The sequence below is a fragment of the Protopterus annectens genome, chromosome 14.part0 (genome assembly GCF_019279795.1).
Source record: "Protopterus annectens isolate FY-2018-M chromosome 14.part0, PAN1.0, whole genome shotgun sequence".
Taxonomy (NCBI): Eukaryota; Metazoa; Chordata; order Ceratodontiformes; family Protopteridae; genus Protopterus; species Protopterus annectens.
Window position 1 is genome coordinate 748,763,020 of NC_056748.1, and position 18,689 is coordinate 748,781,708.

Genomic DNA, 18,689 nt, shown 5'->3' on the forward strand with positions numbered 1-18,689 from the left:
ACATTCAAATATTCCTTAAACTGCTGTAGCAGAAATGACTACTAATGAAAATCAAAAGGAGAAAAGTAATTTAAAATGGGGATTAATTATGACAGTTAAAAGAATGAAGTCACAGTACTGTAGTAAGCTGTTGAGAGAGACCATAGTAAATGATCCTCACATGTCTGGCCCTTCAAAATGACATCAGGAAAGTGAAGACGACTGTAAAACAAACTCATGCTACCCATTGCAGCACCCTTTCAGAGCATTTTGGGGTATAACAAATTAGAAAATAATAACCACTATGTTTGATACAGAAACATTTAGTAATGCAGAAAAGTTCAAGATATGCTGAAAAACAAATTGTTTTCAGTTTTGTGTGCAGTTCTCCTTTAAGAGGTTTCTCATATTGATTGACTTCAGGAGGCCCTTAAAAGCATAACTGTTGTGTGGATCTTTTAATTTTGACTAGATACTGCAACATGTCTTCTTTTGGTTTCTGTTTATTTGATTTGCATTGTTTTATTGAATGATTTTCGTATATGTAGGTGTTAGGTTTAAAAGGATTGTATAGTGCTTAGTTTTCTAAGGATCTGAATTTGATTTTGAATTCGTTCTTATCTGGCAGCAGTTTTCTTTTATGGAATGCTATTTGAATCAGAAGTCCTACCATTTGGTGTTTTGTAACTTCTTAAAGTCTAACACCCTGATCCAAATTCCCTAATTATGCACTCTATAGAGTAGTGCTTCAGTCTTGGGCTGCAATGAGAGATCACAACTGTGTGAGTCAGTGTTTCAGGATGTTTCTCTTTTCCTCTGTTATGTGACCTTTGTGTTATTATATATATATAAGAAAGTGTAAGAGAAATAACATCCCGTACATTGGAGATGCTGGGAGGGCTTGATTCATTGCAAAAAAATACTTATTTACTTAATCTGACCTAGTTATTTTCAGGTATGTTAGCATGCTACATGTCAGCTGCTTGTAGTGAAAACATATGTTTGTGACTATTGGTTTGTTTTGCAGTTAATATGTTCCTTGGGCAGGGGCAACTTGTATTAATAGATATGTTTAATGTGAACATTAAAAGAGTGTGCTGTTTGATTTGTTACTTTTTGCATCATAGGCTGAAAAAAATGACTAGCTGTCTCTGTAATGTTTGAGATATGATCTGTTCATAGTAAATCAGATCCTGTAGAAATAAGTAAAACATGGTCTTATTTGTAGATTCATAGATTGTTACTTGACTAACGACCCGGGTTGGGGGTGGGGGGGGGGGGTTCTAAGCCTAGCCAAGTATTCCTGAAAAAATGATGTCCTTTATCTAAATAGAACATTGAGGGCAAGGCATTTATTAGCTACATCTGTCAATAACTGACATGAATGCCAGTGTAAATTTCCTATTCATCATCCACTGGTCTAGGTTGCGCTTAAATAGGGTAATAGACAAATTCAGCTCCACGTAGGTGGGAAGTCTATTCCATTGGAAGAGCAGTCTCTGGCACTCACATCTGTTTTAAGTCACAGACAAAATTCAAGACCCTAGACCTTGTATTTCTGGTACTGTTTGACTTACGAATATGCAGGAGATTCATAAGTTTAGGTGGTTCTGATCCCTTGCAAGCCAGGCATAGATTATCCCTGAGCATTCTATAGGAGACTGAGCAGAGGAGAAGGGGTTTTAAGGTGCTCTGCATAAGGCAGGTTTTTTATGTATTTTATTCTTTTTGTAAGGAACCTCTGATATCACTGTAGTTGCTGCATATGCCTGGTCAGTACATACCGAAGGGAGCATTGTACTCTGATTGGTGTGATAAGGGCATTGTACTCTACGATTGGTCTGATAAGGGTGGAATACAATGGGATAATGTCCTGTTTGGACCTAGATACCATGCCCTTAGTCATAAGTTGCGCAACATAAAATGATTTCCTCACCACCAAGGCCATTTGGTGGTTGAAGGTAAGGCTGCTGTCTAAGTGTATACCCAGATCCCTGACAACTGGGTTGACTTTTAGGGGCATATTATCAACATGGCAGTTAGCCCAGATGGTTGACTTCCCAAAGGGTACAATTATGCATTTCTTAGCACTGAGTTTAAGACAATGGCTTTGGCACCATTTGTTAGTCACAGGTAGGTGTTCTTGAAGAATGCTAGTGTCTGCAGGGGAGTCTATGATAAACGTCCATCTTTCAAGTAACATGATTAACCATGATGTTCAGAATGTTCTTGTTTGCAGAATTACATTTATAGCAAATGTATTTCATTAGTATCTAAACTGTAAATTGTAACATTGAACTGGAATGCTTTTGGTAATTGGCTGTTGTATGAACATTGTGGTAGGGTATATATTGTCAAAAAAATCACAGATGTGAATTCCTCTGTATACACTATGTTCAGTCTATTAGGAAAATAATAAAGCAAGCAAATATTTATTTGAAGCCCACATGCCAGTTACATTAGTGTCCATGTAGATGAAAAGTTCATTGCAGTGTGGAGTTAAGGGGCTTTTAGAGAATGGGCAACCTGTAGATTGCAATTCTTCAGCAGGGTATTAATCTACAGATAATGGCTCCTGAAAAACAAGTCCACTACTTCATGGCAGCATATCAAATTGCTGTGGAGCTCGAAGTGAAAGTAACCTAACAGTCTTCATTATTTTAAGCTTGCTAAGCAGCGCTTCTGCTATTTAGCGAGTGTAAAATTAAAACAAACAAAAAAAAGAAAAGTGTGAGTGTTTGCATGCATGAAAGTGAGAGCGAGATTGATCATGTTTTACACTTGCTAAGCAGTGCTTTTGCTGTTTAGCAAGTGTGAAATGAAAATGTATATTTTAAAAAAATAGAAAAATGTGTGTTTGTGAGTGTATGGTTACTTGCATGCATGAAAGTGTGTGTGTGTGTGTGTGTGTGTGTTCGCGCGCAAGAGATTTATATCGATCGAGCAGTGGATGCAAGGTATTTAAAATTAAGAGGTATGCAAACTTCTCAACCTCTTAGCACAAGAAATACAGATAAGGTTTAAAATAATGTGGGGCAAAGGCTCAAAAGGACGTTTTAAATATTGCTGTAATACAATTAGAAAGTTGGTGTAATAAACAGATTTATGTTAAATGCATTTTCTGAAGGATATTAAAGTCTGAAACTCTAATATAATTCATTATTTAGGTACTCCAGCTCTAGTGATTTGCGAGCGAAACCAAATTTTATAAGGAAGACAATGAAAAAAAATGAGGCAAAAAATATGGACATTTTGCAAAAATCTGTACACTTGAGAGGTATGAGTATGAAACTTGTAATGGCTAGCATTATTAAGTTAATGTAGTCTTGTGTATTTAAAGGTACTTGTATAAGTCAGAGTGAGAGTGTATGTAGACATTAAATACTTTACATCCAAAACAGAAGTTTGGTTAAGTACTTCTCCCAACAACAGTTAACACTACAACCAGTTTGAAACATTAGGCAGAGGAACTGTTTTATATCAAAAATACTTTAAAAAATATATGTAATTAAAACAAAAACCAACAAAAAACAATTTAACAGATATCCCCATTCTGTAAGCGCAATAATGTCCTGCAGGGTGTGCGCTATTGTTGAAGTAATGCCCTTCCAGTGGTGTAGAAGCCTTCTACCTGTTGTGCATTATTGCTTGCATAGATATCTGAATGAAGCTGCCCAGGGAATTTTATCTTGTTACTTCTGATATGAAAATGTCAATTATTGTGACTTAATGTTAAGTTGCTGGTTTGATTTTGTAAAGGACCAACATATAATACCAAAGCATAATGCGATTACACTGTGATGCAGTTATGTGGTTCATTATGAATATGCATTGAAGACTGAAATATGCTTAGTCTGAATGTCAGCATCACTATAGCTAGTGAACAGGATAATATTAAAGCCACTATAGTTTGAAACTCTTTATCCTACCATGAACTGTAATTATGGCAAGTTCCCAGATGTACTTGAAATAAATTTGTTTAGGCATTTTGGAATATAATATTTTTAACAGTTTTTTCCTGTACTGGATGATTTTATTGTATGTAGTTTTCACTTCTTTCATTTAAATATGGGTTTCATAGCTCAATGTTTTACTTAGCTGAATTGTGAGATATTGTTTTAAAATATGTGGAAATGTAATAATTTTAGTTGACCAACACTAATTCAAAAACATTCTGTCTAGGCTGCAACTGTGTGAGTTTTCTCAATGTAAGAAATGCAGAAGATTGGTTCCTTCATGAAAACGGTGTGGTTCCAGCGACCTGTTTCCTGTGTTTGGGGGTTAATGTCATGCACTGATTTTTATTCAGCATTTCTTTTGGCAAGACTTTATTATAAGTCAGCCTTGATTAGAGCTAGCACAAAGTTACTCACTCAACCAAGACTTTCAAGGCCATTTTGTTTCAGGAGAAATTTTAAAAAAGACCCTGCCGCAGCTTTGGATAGTTCAGTTCCCCCTGTGTCCACAACTGAAATAAGACAGTATCTGAAGTCTAAGAATATTCCATTCCATGATGGATATAGCTGTTTACATGCCCCTAGTTTTTTTGTGGAAAAGCAGACTTCTGCAGGAACAGTTGAGAAGGAAGATTTTTGTTTGTTTATTGACAAGACTACAGGGCAATTTCTGTGCAAGGAGACCTTGGTGGAAGGCAGTTGGCAGGATTTACAAGATTGCATTGAAGTGATGCAGAAGGAAGGACAGCAGTATTTGAGACCTGATATTGTTCTGAACTATCCAGAGAGTGACTCTGAGTTGGAGGAGATTGAGATGGACAAGCAGGAGATGCATCGAATATGGAGCAAAGCCTCCTTATTTTCTGACTTAGAGGAGGAGGAAATACATCTTATTAAAGTCATGTTTGGCTGTTCAAAGATATCAAATGCTACACTAAAGAAGTATGGAGTAAAGTATTTCAAGCCCACTAAGAGTTTGGTATTCCCCTGGTATAATACCAGAGATAAGACTCTGAAGGGATTTAAGTTAATTTCACCTCATAAGAAAAAGGAACATGTCCATTACACAGAAGCTGCATTTCCCAGGTCAAGTAGCTATAGCAGCCTATTTGGTTTAAATATGATAGCAAGAAAAGATGCAGAATTGGTTCTTACAAGCAAAGAAATTGATTGCCTTGCAGTAAACCAAGCTACTGGACAGCCTGCACTGGCTTTACCCCGTGGAGTAAGTTGTTTGCCCCCAGTTCTCCTTCCTTTCTTGGAACAATTCAAAAGGATTACACTGTGGTTAGGGAGTGATCTTCATTCCTGGGAAGCTTCAAAGATTTTTGCCAGGAAGCTGAACTTGAAACGATGCTCTCTTGTCAGACCTGGAGATAACCAACCATGTCCCAGTGAGGCTTTAAGTAGTGGCTTGAATATCAGTAAAATTCTCAAATCTGCCATTCCTGCTGGCCATAAGTCAATAATTTCATTTCGCAGTTTGAGAGAAGATGTTTTTGGGGAGCTAGCTAACAGGGACCAGGTAGCAGGGGTAAAATGGACCCGTTTTCCTGAACTGAACAAGCTCCTTAAAGGACATCGAAAAGGGGAGTTAACAGTATTCACTGGTAAGTACATATACACAGCATTGTTTGATTTATTTAAATATATTTTTAATTGCATTTGTTTTAATCTGTGAAATGTGCTGTTACTTAATGTGAACAACTCTTACTTCTTGTAAGATTTTATAGCTCCTGGGGAATGGATGGGTCTTTTCTTCTCACTGCAGGTATGAATTGAAGCTTCTGAGTAGTTTCTGCCCTCTGAATGCTGCATTTTGCATAACTTGATCTTTAAGGTTTAATAAATCTGCTGCACTGTTTTGAAAAAGTAACTTGAACACATACATAAAAAAAGCAATAGATAAGGATCTGAGGAGAAAAAGTTAGAATATTGATCAGATTCACCAAAATACTTGTAATCGGAAAGCAGAACACACAATAATTTTTATGACCTGATGTAAATGAGGGCAGGAATAGAAAAATTTAAAGTTCAATCACTTAAGATTGCTTATGAATTAAAGGAGGAAGGTGTATTTTCAGGAGGTAATGATGCTCAGGATACAAGGAAGTAGGAACAGAAACATGGATTTTGATGGCAGACATGGACCACTAAGAATAACTGTGACCTGTGATGTGGAGCTTACACAAATATAAAGAAATGTGCCACTGTTGAGAAAGAATGATGGATGCATGGAAGAGGTGGATGAATTGGGGGTGGCAGATATGGTAATAAAGTTAAAAATTGTGTGGGGTACACATGAGCCAGCATAGAGGGGAAGGACTGCATCAGAAACTAGGTGGGCCTCCTGTTTCATAGTAATTAGGAAAACCGTATGGACTGTGTGAGCTGCTTATTATCCATTATTAATTCCTTATTTTAGAGAATGGTTGATGTATTTTGGGTATTCTGCTAGCTGTATATGACCAATACCAGAGAATACTTTTGTGGAGCCTGTTGGGACTTTGATGTAGTCAGCACTGCTCAATGAAGCCTCTAAGTTTGTCTTAGTGAACCCTCTTGATTAGCATTTTGAGGATTGAGGTGATTATTTTTATATGTGTGACAAAAAAACTCTGACAGCTTATTTCCAGTGATGCAACACTTGCTTATCTCAAGGGTTACTGCATTATTGTAAGTCTTCTGTTTGTTTATAATTTAATGACAAATGGTTTATATACTGTATACCTTTGCTGAATTTGTGTGCCAGACCACACCAATGTACTAAACGATGTAATATTAGCAAGAACAATATGATTTTAAATGGAGGCAAAAGTCAGAAGGCCCTCCGTTTATTCATTTTGTATTCTTCATGACAAGGAATGCAGTAGTAGTTACCATTTATACACCTCCAGTAGTTTCTCTGTATTCTATGGATAATAGGTATTGGTTTAATTCTTCAGGGGCCTGAATTATCTTAGCCCCTATAATAATGCCACCATTTTAGGCTGTAAGTTCTTAGGGTAGTACTATGCAGCTGGTTTCAGAAACCATACATCATCTAGCTATGTACCCTGGGAAGCATCGCTGGTAGATTATCTCCATTCTTGATCAGGGCATAACTGCTAATCTCAGGCATTAATTTATGTGAACCAATCAATTGGCAAGACTTAATTTGTAGGAGGTAAAGTATTTCATCATTTAACATACTAGTGAAATGTGTTCTACAGGTAGGAAATCCTTTGGATAATGAGCATATCCTTCCAAGAAGTCCTGTTTATGTTCTAGTGTACATTGATAGTTTTGGTGGGAGCATTCCTAACATTACCAGTGTTTGTGAGGTAGAAAAGAGCTAATAAGATAGGGTCTTTCATAGCCTGAAAGGCAAGATAGAACTTTCCATGCAGCTTATTTACCTGCAAGTGCTTTGTGAGTATTGCTGGTGTGTGACCATTGGATTTTGGAATGCATTTCTTTATTTAATGTCTAGATACTTTTTTTGGCTTCTATATTACACTGTAGTTTGCTTTATATTCAATTTTGTTTTAATCTTAAGTTTTTTTTGCTTTGAGTTTTTAAATTTATTGGCTATGGTCAGAACAAAATCCATTTCCATTCACTGACTGAAAAGGAATTAAATCTAGTTAATTAGTGGGAAGATTTGAAAAGTAAGATTTCTTATTTTAGGTATTTAGCTGCAGTGTTACTTAGCCACAGTCTTATTTAGCTGCAGGTGTTGTTCGACTGCTGCTGGTGTGTGACTGCATTGGATTTTTCCCACCCACTCACCCAGAATCTATTGTGCCACCCAGCCCGTCTTGTGCTTTTACACTTGGTGGTTTTAAGCTGCCCATCCTTGCTTTAAATTTGACTCTCAAGTTCCTCCCAGTCTCATTCCATCTGCTTGTTCTTCTGGGCACTGAAGGATCAAACTGGGAAAGCCCTCCTCTTTGACTGTTAAAGCTTGAATTAACTTTTGTTTCATATGATCCCACTCACTTAGTGCACACTGTGATATTCATTGTATAAAGTTTTTTTCACCTTATTTTTAAAATCTGTATCCTCCAGGACTTAGTCACTGAAGAGACTAGGAACTATTTCTCGGGAATTGGCTTGGGATTAATGTTTGTTTTGCTCCTTGTGAGAGAAGGAGCAGTGGGACATTTATTTCAAAACTTACCTAAAGGGACATTGTTTCCTAACCGCCCTAGTGATTTTCAGTCACTGGAGAGCCTGAACTTTGATTTTTAGGAACCATTTTGGAATTGGTGTTGCTGCCTTTTTGCTGGTGAAAGAAGGAGCAGAAGGAAGTTGATTCCTTGTGGAATCTGGCAGTGTGTTTGTGAATTCAGATTGGTCTGGTTGCAGTCATGGTGAGAACATCTTCAGTGCCTTCGTGCAGCATGATTTTCTGTCACTTCCAGCTATTGTAGATTCTGTCAAGGGTACCATACAAGGGAAGACTATAGCAAGTGTTCTAAACCCAGCAACATGGTTAATACTACTACTTAGGAAGCAGCTTAGGCATAGTGGTGCTCTTTTTATCCTGGTGGGAGAAGGAGCAAAGGATTGTTGGTTCCTAGCTGTATGCAGCCATGTTAGGACCAACTCTGCCTCCACTACCAGACAGATAGCCCTTCCAGTAATTGACTCCAAACCTCCTAGGTGCTTCTCCCCCCTTCATCCCACATTAGTAAATACCTAGAACCATGGATTCACACTTCCCAACTGTCTATGCAGCAAGCTTGGTTGAAATGGGCATAATGAGACAATATGGCAATTGTCTCATTTTTACTTACGGCCCCTTACTACTTAAACTGACAGTGTGTGAGAGATGTAGTTATATAAAAGTTTTGGGGAAGTAATGTGCTCATATGAGGCCACAGCAAATAGCACACAAGTCGTCAGTATCACACAACACCACATTAAACCAATCCCATACAGCTCAGACCATACACATAGACCTTCATATTCTGAGGCTCTTGAATTTCATTTACCTAAACCACAAAGGCTCCAAAATGTAACTGTTGAAACAAGTACCCTCAGCAATCTCACAACTAGGCAAACTTCCACAAATATCCCAGTTATAAATGACTCCATAGTGAGACAACATCCATACACCAATTGCTGTGCAAGGAAAGTCACAGTCAGTTGTGCATCAGGTGCTGGGATTCACCACTATAAGCATGTACTCAGGACCTTGCTCTACAAACACACATATGACAGTCATAGTGCATGTGGGTATATAACTGACTTGAGACATATCTCCTGAGACTGTATGAAGATGGACCTGATGGAGCTCTCAGACAGTTTGTCTGAGGCAGGTATGAACTTAGTTGTTGGTGTCATTCTACGGGGGTACAGTATATGTTGGCCTAGAAGGAGAAGGTAGGCAGGCCTGATTGCTTTGCCCGGGATGGCCTGCACCTATCCCACCAAGTCTTTCATATATTGGTGAAATCCTTGTCCATCACTATAGTGCTTTTTTAGCAACATCAATTTTCTAAAGCTTCCAACGTAGCAAAACAAAATCCACATAGCTTAAAAATATTACTGCTGAATGCTAGGAGCTTAAACAGAAAATTCCACTCCCTCCAAGTACTCCTTCCCTGTAAAACGTCAGTATATGCATTGCATGGTGACCTGGTTCAGGGCCAGTGAAAGCACTCCATCGGAGCAGAGTTTCAATGCCTATCACATAGTCAGGTCCACCGCATTAAATGAAGTCAGTTAAGGCTGTCGTGTCATACTTCACCTGTAGACACGCAAGACACAATAACATGGAAATCCTCAATTTGCATCTTACTATTAACAAAACCTTGTCATGTCATAGCTAATTCTTCTTCTTCTTCTTCTTTTGGCTTTTCCCGGTTAGGGGTCGCCACAGCGGATTACCTATTTCCATTTCTTCTTGTCCTCTGCATCTTGTTCTGTCAGACCAACCACCTGCACGTCCTCTCTCACCACATCCATAAACCTTATCTTAGGCCTTCCTCTTTTCCGCTTACCTGGCAGCTTCATCCTTGGCTTCCTTTTCCCAATATACCCAGCATCCCTCCTCAGCACATGTCCAAACCAATGCAATCTCGCCTCTCTGGTTTTATCTCCAAACTGTCCAACCTGGGCTGACCCTCTAATATACTTATTCCTAATCCTGTCTACCCTCTTCACACCCAGTGCACATGTTAACATCTTTAACTCTGCCACATCCAGCTCTGACTCCTGCCTTTTTGTCAATGCCACTGTCTCCAACCCATATAACATAGTTGGTCTCACTACCCTTTTGTAGCCCTTCCCTTTCACTTTTACTGGTACTCATCTGTCACAAATCACTCCTGACACTCTTCTCCACTCTGCCTGTACTCTCTTCTCCACATCTCTTCCACACTCGCCATTACTGTGAACTGTTGATCCCAAGTATGTAAACTCTTCCACCTTCGCCAGCTCTACTCCTTGCATCCTCACTATTCCTCTATCCTCCCTCTCATTCACACACATATATTCTGTCTTAGTCCAGCTGACCTTCATTGCTCTCCTCTCTAGAGCATATATCCACCTCTCCAGGGTCTCCTCAACCTGTTCCCTACTCTCACTACATTTCAAAATGTCATCTGCAAACATCATAGTCCACGGGGACTCCTGTCTGATCTCGTCTGTTAACCTGTCCATCACCACTGCAAATAAGAAAGGGCTCAGAGCTGATCCTTGATGTAATCCCACCTCCACCTTAAATGCATCGGTCACTCCCACTGTAGATCTCACCGCTTTCATACTACCCTTGTACATTTCCTGTACCACTATTACATACTTCTCTGCCACTCCCGACCTCCTCGTACAGTACTACAACTCATCTCTAGGCACCCTGCCAGTTGCTTTCTCTAAGTCCACAAAGACACAATGCAACTCCTTCTGACCTTGTTTGTACTTCTCCATCAATACACTCAGAGCAAATATCGCATCTGTAGTGCTCTTTCCTGGCATGAAACCGTACTGCTGATCACTAATCATCACCTCTCTTCTTAACGTAGCTTCCACTACTCTTTCCCATAATTTCATGCTGTGACTGATCAGTTTTTATCCCTCTATAGTTACTACAGCTCTGCACATCACCCTTATTCTTAAAAATTGGTACCAAAACACAGGATCCAAAACCACAAGTCAAACTTGGTGTCCTCTCCTGTCCAGTTGGTGAATTTGGGAATATTGAGGCAATGTTACAATTGCCTCATGTACACTGACAACCCTCTCCTCCTCCCACATAACACAAATACTTGCGAGAGATGCAGCTATTTAGCCAAACTGGAGGCTGAGCTCTCTCAACTCAGGACTGTCAAGACCAGACAGGAGGAGAAGGCAACTACACACACCACAAAACCAGTCTCACATAAAGCTATCACAACAATAAATCAAACACATAAACACACAAAGTCATACTCGGAGGCTCTGAGCAAAAATTTTCCTAAACAGCCGAGGCCTCCAAAGCAGACATCCAAGCAACTGCCACCTCATGACACACCACAGGCAACACATAAACCACAAAATCAGTGTGCAAAGCAGTCACAGCCCTTAAGGCCAAATACAACACCAAACATACTTGTCATAGGTGACTCCATAGTCAGACACACTGACGTCCCACTCACCAGGCTGAACAAGGAGAGAGTCACAGTAAGCTGCCTATCGGGCGCTAGAATCCGCCACATAACACAAGCATTCAGGTCACTCCACAGCAAGTACAAATATGACACAGTCATTGTCCATGCTGGTGTGAACGACCTGAGACATACCTCCCTGGACTACATGAAAAGAGACATAGAGGAGCTCTCTGATTATGTAGCCCAGGCAGGTATGACCCTGACCCTGAGCAGTATCCTTCCTTCACCAAGAATGATGCCACAACATAGAGACAAGATGATCAGCTTTAACAATTGGCTTAATTTCTGGTGTCATTCAAAGGAGATCCAGTGTCTGTCTGCCTGGGATGACATGCTTGACAAGCCACGCTGCCGCAGGGACGGCTTGCACCTGTCACCCTGGGATTCGGATATTGGCTAAGGCTCTTGCCACCCCATAGTGCCTTTTTAGGCAAGGCTCAAATTCTAAACCTACCACCCTAGAAAACAAAAATGGGAAGAAACTAAGGGTAATGCTGCTCAATGCCAGAAGTCTAAATCTCAAAATGCACGCTCTCGAGGCCCTTCTCAGTATGGAGAACATCGATGTCTGTGCTGTGACTGAAACCTGGTTCAAGGCTCCTGAGAGCACGCCGGCACTATCAGGTTTTACCTCATATCATGCGTTCCGGCCCCAAAACCCGGACCACACCACAAAAGGAGGGGGTGTATCCATATTCATCAAGGATACCCACACCTCCAGGTTGGTGGCAACGCACAAAGCATCGGAAACCATCCAGGTGCAATTAACCATAGGCAAAACTGCTCTACAATTTGTAGCATGCTACAGGCCACCCTCTCAAACTTAGGAACCCCACACAGCCTTCCTGAAGACACTGGAGGGTATAAATGTATCTCCAAACACCATTATATTGGGTGACTTCAACTACTCGAATATAGACTGGGAACATTACTCAAGCCCCAACTTTCTAGCCCAAAGGTTCCTGGAGTTCATAAATTCAAATGCCATGGAACAACTAGTCACCGTTCCCACAAGAGGAGAAAATATACTAGATCTCATCATCACAAACATGGGGACAAAATGCTCCACACGGAAGTATATCCCTCATTGGTGAGATCAGATCACAAACTTATCTCACTGGAAATCCACATCCGCCCCCACCCCAAACAAAAGACCACAGTGAAGAACTTCTCTAAAGCAAACTTCACACTACTCAAGACTGGTGTGGTATCCTTCAAGGCCCCGAGCCAGTGGAAACCACAACCCAAGCTGCGGAAGCCCTTACAAATGCCTTCTACGAACACCTCCAGGACTGCATGGATCAGGCAATCCCTAATAAAACCAAGACTCTTTCCACCAAGGGCAAACGTCCAGTCTGGTGGACCCCAGCCATAAACAAACTTTACAATAAGAGGAGAAAGCTGTTACATGATAGAGCAAAATCCATAAAAGAGAAGACACCCTTGATCATTATTAGTAAAAAAATACGAGCACTCATAAAATCATCCAAGGCCAAATTTGAGAGAAAAATTGCAATAGATTCAAAAGACAATCATAAGGCCTTCTTCAGCTATGTTAGAAACCTGTTTGGAAACTCCCAGATATGCGCAGAATTAGTCCAAAATGATACAAAAATCACTGAACCCACAGACATTGCCAACATACTGGCAGACAGGTTCAGTGCAAACTCACCCGCCCCAAAAGGAAAGAGAACTATCCCAGCGGAGTGTAGCCTCCCAGACATCTCTAATGCGCAGGTGAAAGCTGCTCTCTCTGAAGCTAAAAACACAGCATCAATGGGACTGGATGGTGTCCCCGGCTGTGTGCTACACGAACTCAACGAGGAACTAAACCCGCATATAAGGCAGCTGTTTAATCTTAGCCTTGCCACAGGATACGTGCCCAAGGAGTGGCGTACGGCAACTGTGGTCCCACTCCACAAAGGCGGTACCTCTACTGACCCTGGAAATTACCGCCCCATAAGCTTAACAAGCCTGGTCTGCAAAGCTATGGAGAGGATCATAATGGAACTCATAAACAAAGACATAGGGGACTTGCAGACATTGGACCCGACCCAGTTTGGCTTTGTCAAGGGCAGATCATGCCTTTTGAACTTGGTCGACTTCTTCGAAATAGTCACCAAGGCCATTGATGAGGGAAAGGCAGTCCATACAGCCTACCTTGACCTTGCAAAAGCTTTCGACACAATACCCAACTCTGGTATTATAGAGAAACTTACCAGCTTAATTGTAAACCCCTATGTCACAAGATGGGTTGCAAACTGGCTAAAGGACAGAACTCACAGGGTTAGAGTTGCTGGCGCCATGTCAGACTCCAAGCCGGTCACAAGTGGGGTCCCACAGGGCTCAGTCCTTGGCCCCCTGTTGTTCGGCATCTACTTCTCAGAAGTACAGACAAACATAGGAGGACTATGACTGACAAAGTTTGCAGATGACTGCAAACTGGGCGCCATAGTGGAAAGTGCATCGGACACAGATATCCTTCAGAGGGGTCTCACGGAAACTGATAACTTGTGCCAGAGCCATGGCCTGAAGTTAAATGCCAAAAAATGTATAGTCATACCCTTCGGGAAAAACAAGGTAACCCCAAGCTACCATATAGGTGGCAATCCATTAAGCACAGAAGAGGTTATCAGGGACCTGGGGACCCAGGTTGACAGTGGCCTTTCTTTTGACACTCACATTGCTAAAGTGGTTAGAAAGACCTTCTACATTGCCCACCTGATCATGAAGGGATTCACATCCAGATCAAGTGAGGTCATTGTTCCCCTTTACTCTTCACTTATCAGACCAATGATCGAGTACAATGCCCCATTCGGGATGTATCTCACCCGACACCTGCAGCAATTGGAGAGACCCCAAAAGTTCCTCACCAAAAGGATAAAGGGACTCCAAAATCTGTCATATGGTGCCAGACTGAAGAAACTCCGGCTCTATTCAGTCGCATACCGCCTGCTCAGTGGTGACCTGTGCCTGACATACAAGGCCATGTCCAACCCAGAATTAATGGACATGCTCCACCTCAAAAAATCCAAATCTACCAGATCCACTAGAGCAAGCGACTTAAACCTTAGCACGGATATAAATAGAACATGCTGGAGGGATAGATTTGTCACCCAGAGACTCCCTATGCTGTGGAATAAAATCCCAATCCATGTGAGGCAGAGCACCTCGCTGGCTCTGTTCAAGAGAAATCTTGACCGGTGGATGGGAGATCGTCGGTTTACCCCGGGAATCATCTCTGTGTCACTGCTGGACAGAGGCACAACAAACTAATGGGCACAGTATTTTTTAACATAAGGGGTGGCGTAAGCCACAAAACTTTGGGCTAGGCTTATGAATGCCTTAGGGCAGATATCCTAGTATAAACCTATGAACCTATAAACAAGGAACCAGGAAAGAACAGAACTAATAACCAAAAAATATTCCCAGGTGAAGCTGACTGCTCAGGAGCCACAAACCAAGGGTGAAACGTTTCACCCTTGGTCTGTGGCTGCTGAGCAGTCCGTTTCACCTGGGAATATTTTTTGGTTAATGTGTAGGATCCCTTCTACATTCCCCTCAGCTCATACTGTCTGTCTAACTAGTATGGAGTCCTTTATAAGTTAAGACAAACTCTGTTCTGCTAGGAGACTTCAAATACTCCGTTGTTATTTATTTATTTATTTAGTTTTGTTAAGGGGGTAGCTAGGCTGGTCTTGTGGCCCTTTTCAGCAATGATATGGCCAGGAAGCAAGATAGTATAAATAAACATTCAGGAACAAAATACCAGGAGATTGAATATGAAAACAATGGAGCTTATAAATAATAGTAGGATATAATATACAGTTGGACACACAGTTTCTGTAGAGTAATAAACACTGTATAAAAACAGTTGTTACACTAAATGGAATCTCCGTATTGGTAGCATAGTAGCCACACAGGGTAGCAGTATGTTTTTAGAAATAACATAAAACTCTAGGATAACTTGCAAGAGACTATCTCTCCATTAACTGGAAGATGCATACATCCGAAAGCATGTATGCCCAGATATTTTTGTACTTAATCTATACAATCTCTCTCTAGACCAGTTATTATACATCCAGCAAATGTCAATAAAGTACTGGACTTGTTCCTTACCATTATGGAGGCAGCTTTGCTCCTTACCATTTGTAACTTCATCCCTGGTCAGATTGGAGCACAAATCAGTCACAGACTGAAACTGGAAGCATCTTTCAAAACACTGGCATTCGGGGAGTATGCAAGACTAATCTAGTAAAACTGAGGGCTCCCTATTGAAATGATAGGCCTTGTAACTCTTGAGTCCGGGCACACTGAAAAAAAAGACTGAAAATACGGGAGAAAATCTAATGTCAAACATCACTCTCTTCCTTTAAACTTGTATTTTGCAGGTAGGCAAGCACCCCTACACACACTCCAGCTTGTATAAACCAACTCTGAAATCTCCATACGTAGGAGAAAAGAGAATATTCCGCAAAATGCTCATCTTGGACCTGGTATATGCGAGTCTGTTTTTTTGGCCATTCAGCTTCCATATTTCAGAATTTGTCGAAGTGGGTCTCAAAATTTAAATGGTTTCCAAAACTGAGTGATGACCTGGCTAAATACAAAAGCCCTTTCCATTTTGACTACCCCCACTGTTTACGATGTTAATAGCATTATACATGCATCTGCCAGCATCAGAAAAAAAATGTAAATAATGCCAATTTAAAAGTAAACCTCTGTGGTAGAACACTAAGATAAACACGCTATATAATAAAGGGAAAAAATTGATTAAAAAAAAAATAAGTTTAACTCTCAAAACTCCAGTAAAGTGTTTGCAAACTTAGTAAGGAATTTTGGACCCTGATCAAATAAATCAAAGCCAGATTTGAGATAAAAATAGCTACCCATCTGAAGGGTAACCACAAAGCCATATTTAACTGTGCTAGAAATCACAGAAACAATGTCTAGCACTCCAAAGAGCTACTAGTAAAGGATATCAAATACTTAGACCCAGAAGACATAGCCAGTCTGTTAGCAGACAGATTTAGACCAGACCCTCCTCATATTCCTAGATCGCATACCTGCATCTGCACCCCCCCCCCCGTTCCCCTCAAATCTCCCAAGAACAAATCCTCAAGGCAGTTTCAAAGACCAAAAACTGTACATCTGTGGGGCCGAGTAATATACCAGGCTTCCTAGTGGTCAGTTTGAGACGTCCGTCTGCCTACAGGGGTTATTCAGTTTTGGCCTCCAAAAATGGGCTTTGTCCTGGATGTTGGACAGCAATTGTCATTCCCTTACACAAATCTGGAGCATCAGTGGACCCAGGTAATTATAGACACACAAGCCTGACGAGCCTCATCCGAAAGGCTATGAAAAGGATCATTGTGGACTTAATAAGTAAGGACATGGGTAACCTACAAACGCTCGACCAAGCCAGTTTAGATTAATCAAATGCAGGTTCTGCCTGCGTAACCTAGTCAACCTCTTTGGAATGTTTTTTGAGGCTGTAGATGGCAAATCAGTACACAGAGCACATCTAGACCTTGCAAAAGCATTTGACACCACCTCCCGCTCTGGTATGGTAGATAGTTTGTCGCAGCTAAATGCAAATCCCCTCTGTAATTCATTGGATGGCTCATTGGATTCAAAGTAGAACCCAGAAAATTGTTAGGGAGTGACTGTACCTCCTCCAAAGGACTTATTAGTAGTGGCAAGCAAGTGTTATGGTTTTATGGCTGACCAAGTTTACAAAAAACTGTAAACTTGGTGTCTTTATTAACTCCCAAGAGGATGCCACACCCCCCCTCCCCAAGTGGGCCTTTCCCAAACAAATAGCTGTTGTCTAAATCATGGACTAAGACTAAATGCCAAAAAACGTACACTCACCTTCTTCAGCAAGCATGACTTGTAACTGTGCAAACAATGAACAATATGTTGTAGACTGGGACGAGTTCAAGCAAAAGCAAAACCAACAAACCAAGGGATGAACTTGTCACCACGAAGAGGAAATGCTTTCAAAAGTATTTATTAAAATTCCAAAGATAAAAACTAGCAAAAAAGGCTTTCGCAAGTGCTTCATTAGGTTTATTGTTTAAATCACACACCATCATATTTTAGTCAAAAGTCATATGACATCAAAATCTAAACTCATTAGATAAATGTTAACCATAATTAATCTAGAAAAGAAGTACAGATATATCTGTATAAGAGATGCACACAAATGATAAATGCATTAAAAATACAAATAATTTCAATTATCTGTTTGCTCTTTAGCAGTGATTTCAGGCTTACTGCATCATGCAGCCCTGGATATAAATCCGTTCTAAAAGATATAATCCACTTATATTCCGTATGTTCTGTCTTGGTCCATATATCACCATCTCTTCTACTTACTGAAATTAATTCAAGTGCCAGAAAGTGTCTTTGTAGTGACTTTAGTTCATCCCTTGTGTGATGAAAGGAGGTACTGCCAGCACAGCTAACTGAAATTTAGTAAATAATTATATATCATTTGTGAATATCAAACTGATTTATACAATATGCTTGTATTACAAGTGTATTAGAAGCATATGTCATACAAGATGGTGCTACAAATGTATTAGAACTGTATGTCATGTATATCAAACTGATTTGTGCAGACATTTGTGATGAAAAGGTATTTGTAAAGTGCTTGTGTTTTTGAAATGTAGACACAGTATGCCTTCTTGGAGAGAACAGAAATGTAAATGCACTGTTGTAACTGTTTAAATGTATATGTTTTAACAGAGGAAATGGAGGGTTAACCTCAGTCCAGCAAACTTTAGAAAATATGTGAAATTAAATCACTTTATAAGCTAGGCCGTAAAGATGCTATCTCACAGGTTTCAGGGTAGCCAGAGAGACAAAGTCTGTACTAGGAAGCTTTCTGTATTGTCTTTGGTGTGAATTAATCACTACTCTGGAAGCATAGAGGTATGCAATTGTTTTATGAGTTCCAGCACCTGCCAAAGATCTGAGCAAAAGCCCTTGTGTATATATTTTTATAGGTAGTTGTCAAGTCCTGCCAGCTTCCAGCAATGGGGGATGTTCTTCGTGTTTCACTGTTGCAGTCATCACACTAGGGTTATCTACCTGCAGGTAGCCCTCAGTCCGC

At 40.4% G+C, this 18,689-nt stretch overlaps 1 protein-coding gene across 2 annotated transcripts in view; it reads left to right on the forward strand.

The window, feature by feature from the left end:
- TWNK (twinkle mtDNA helicase) overlaps positions 1 to 18,689 on the forward strand; it is a 289,758-nt gene that overhangs the window by 49,465 nt on the left and 221,604 nt on the right. The window contains exon 2 of one of the 2 annotated variants that reach the window (XM_044056485.1): positions 4,162 to 5,545. The exons of the other annotated variant lie outside the window; for it this stretch is intronic. Coding sequence (XP_043912420.1) covers positions 4,195 to 5,545 — 1,351 coding nt within the window. The 5' untranslated portion in view covers positions 4,162 to 4,194. The remainder of the gene's footprint in view (positions 1 to 4,161; positions 5,546 to 18,689) is intronic. 2 annotated transcript variants of the gene reach the window in all.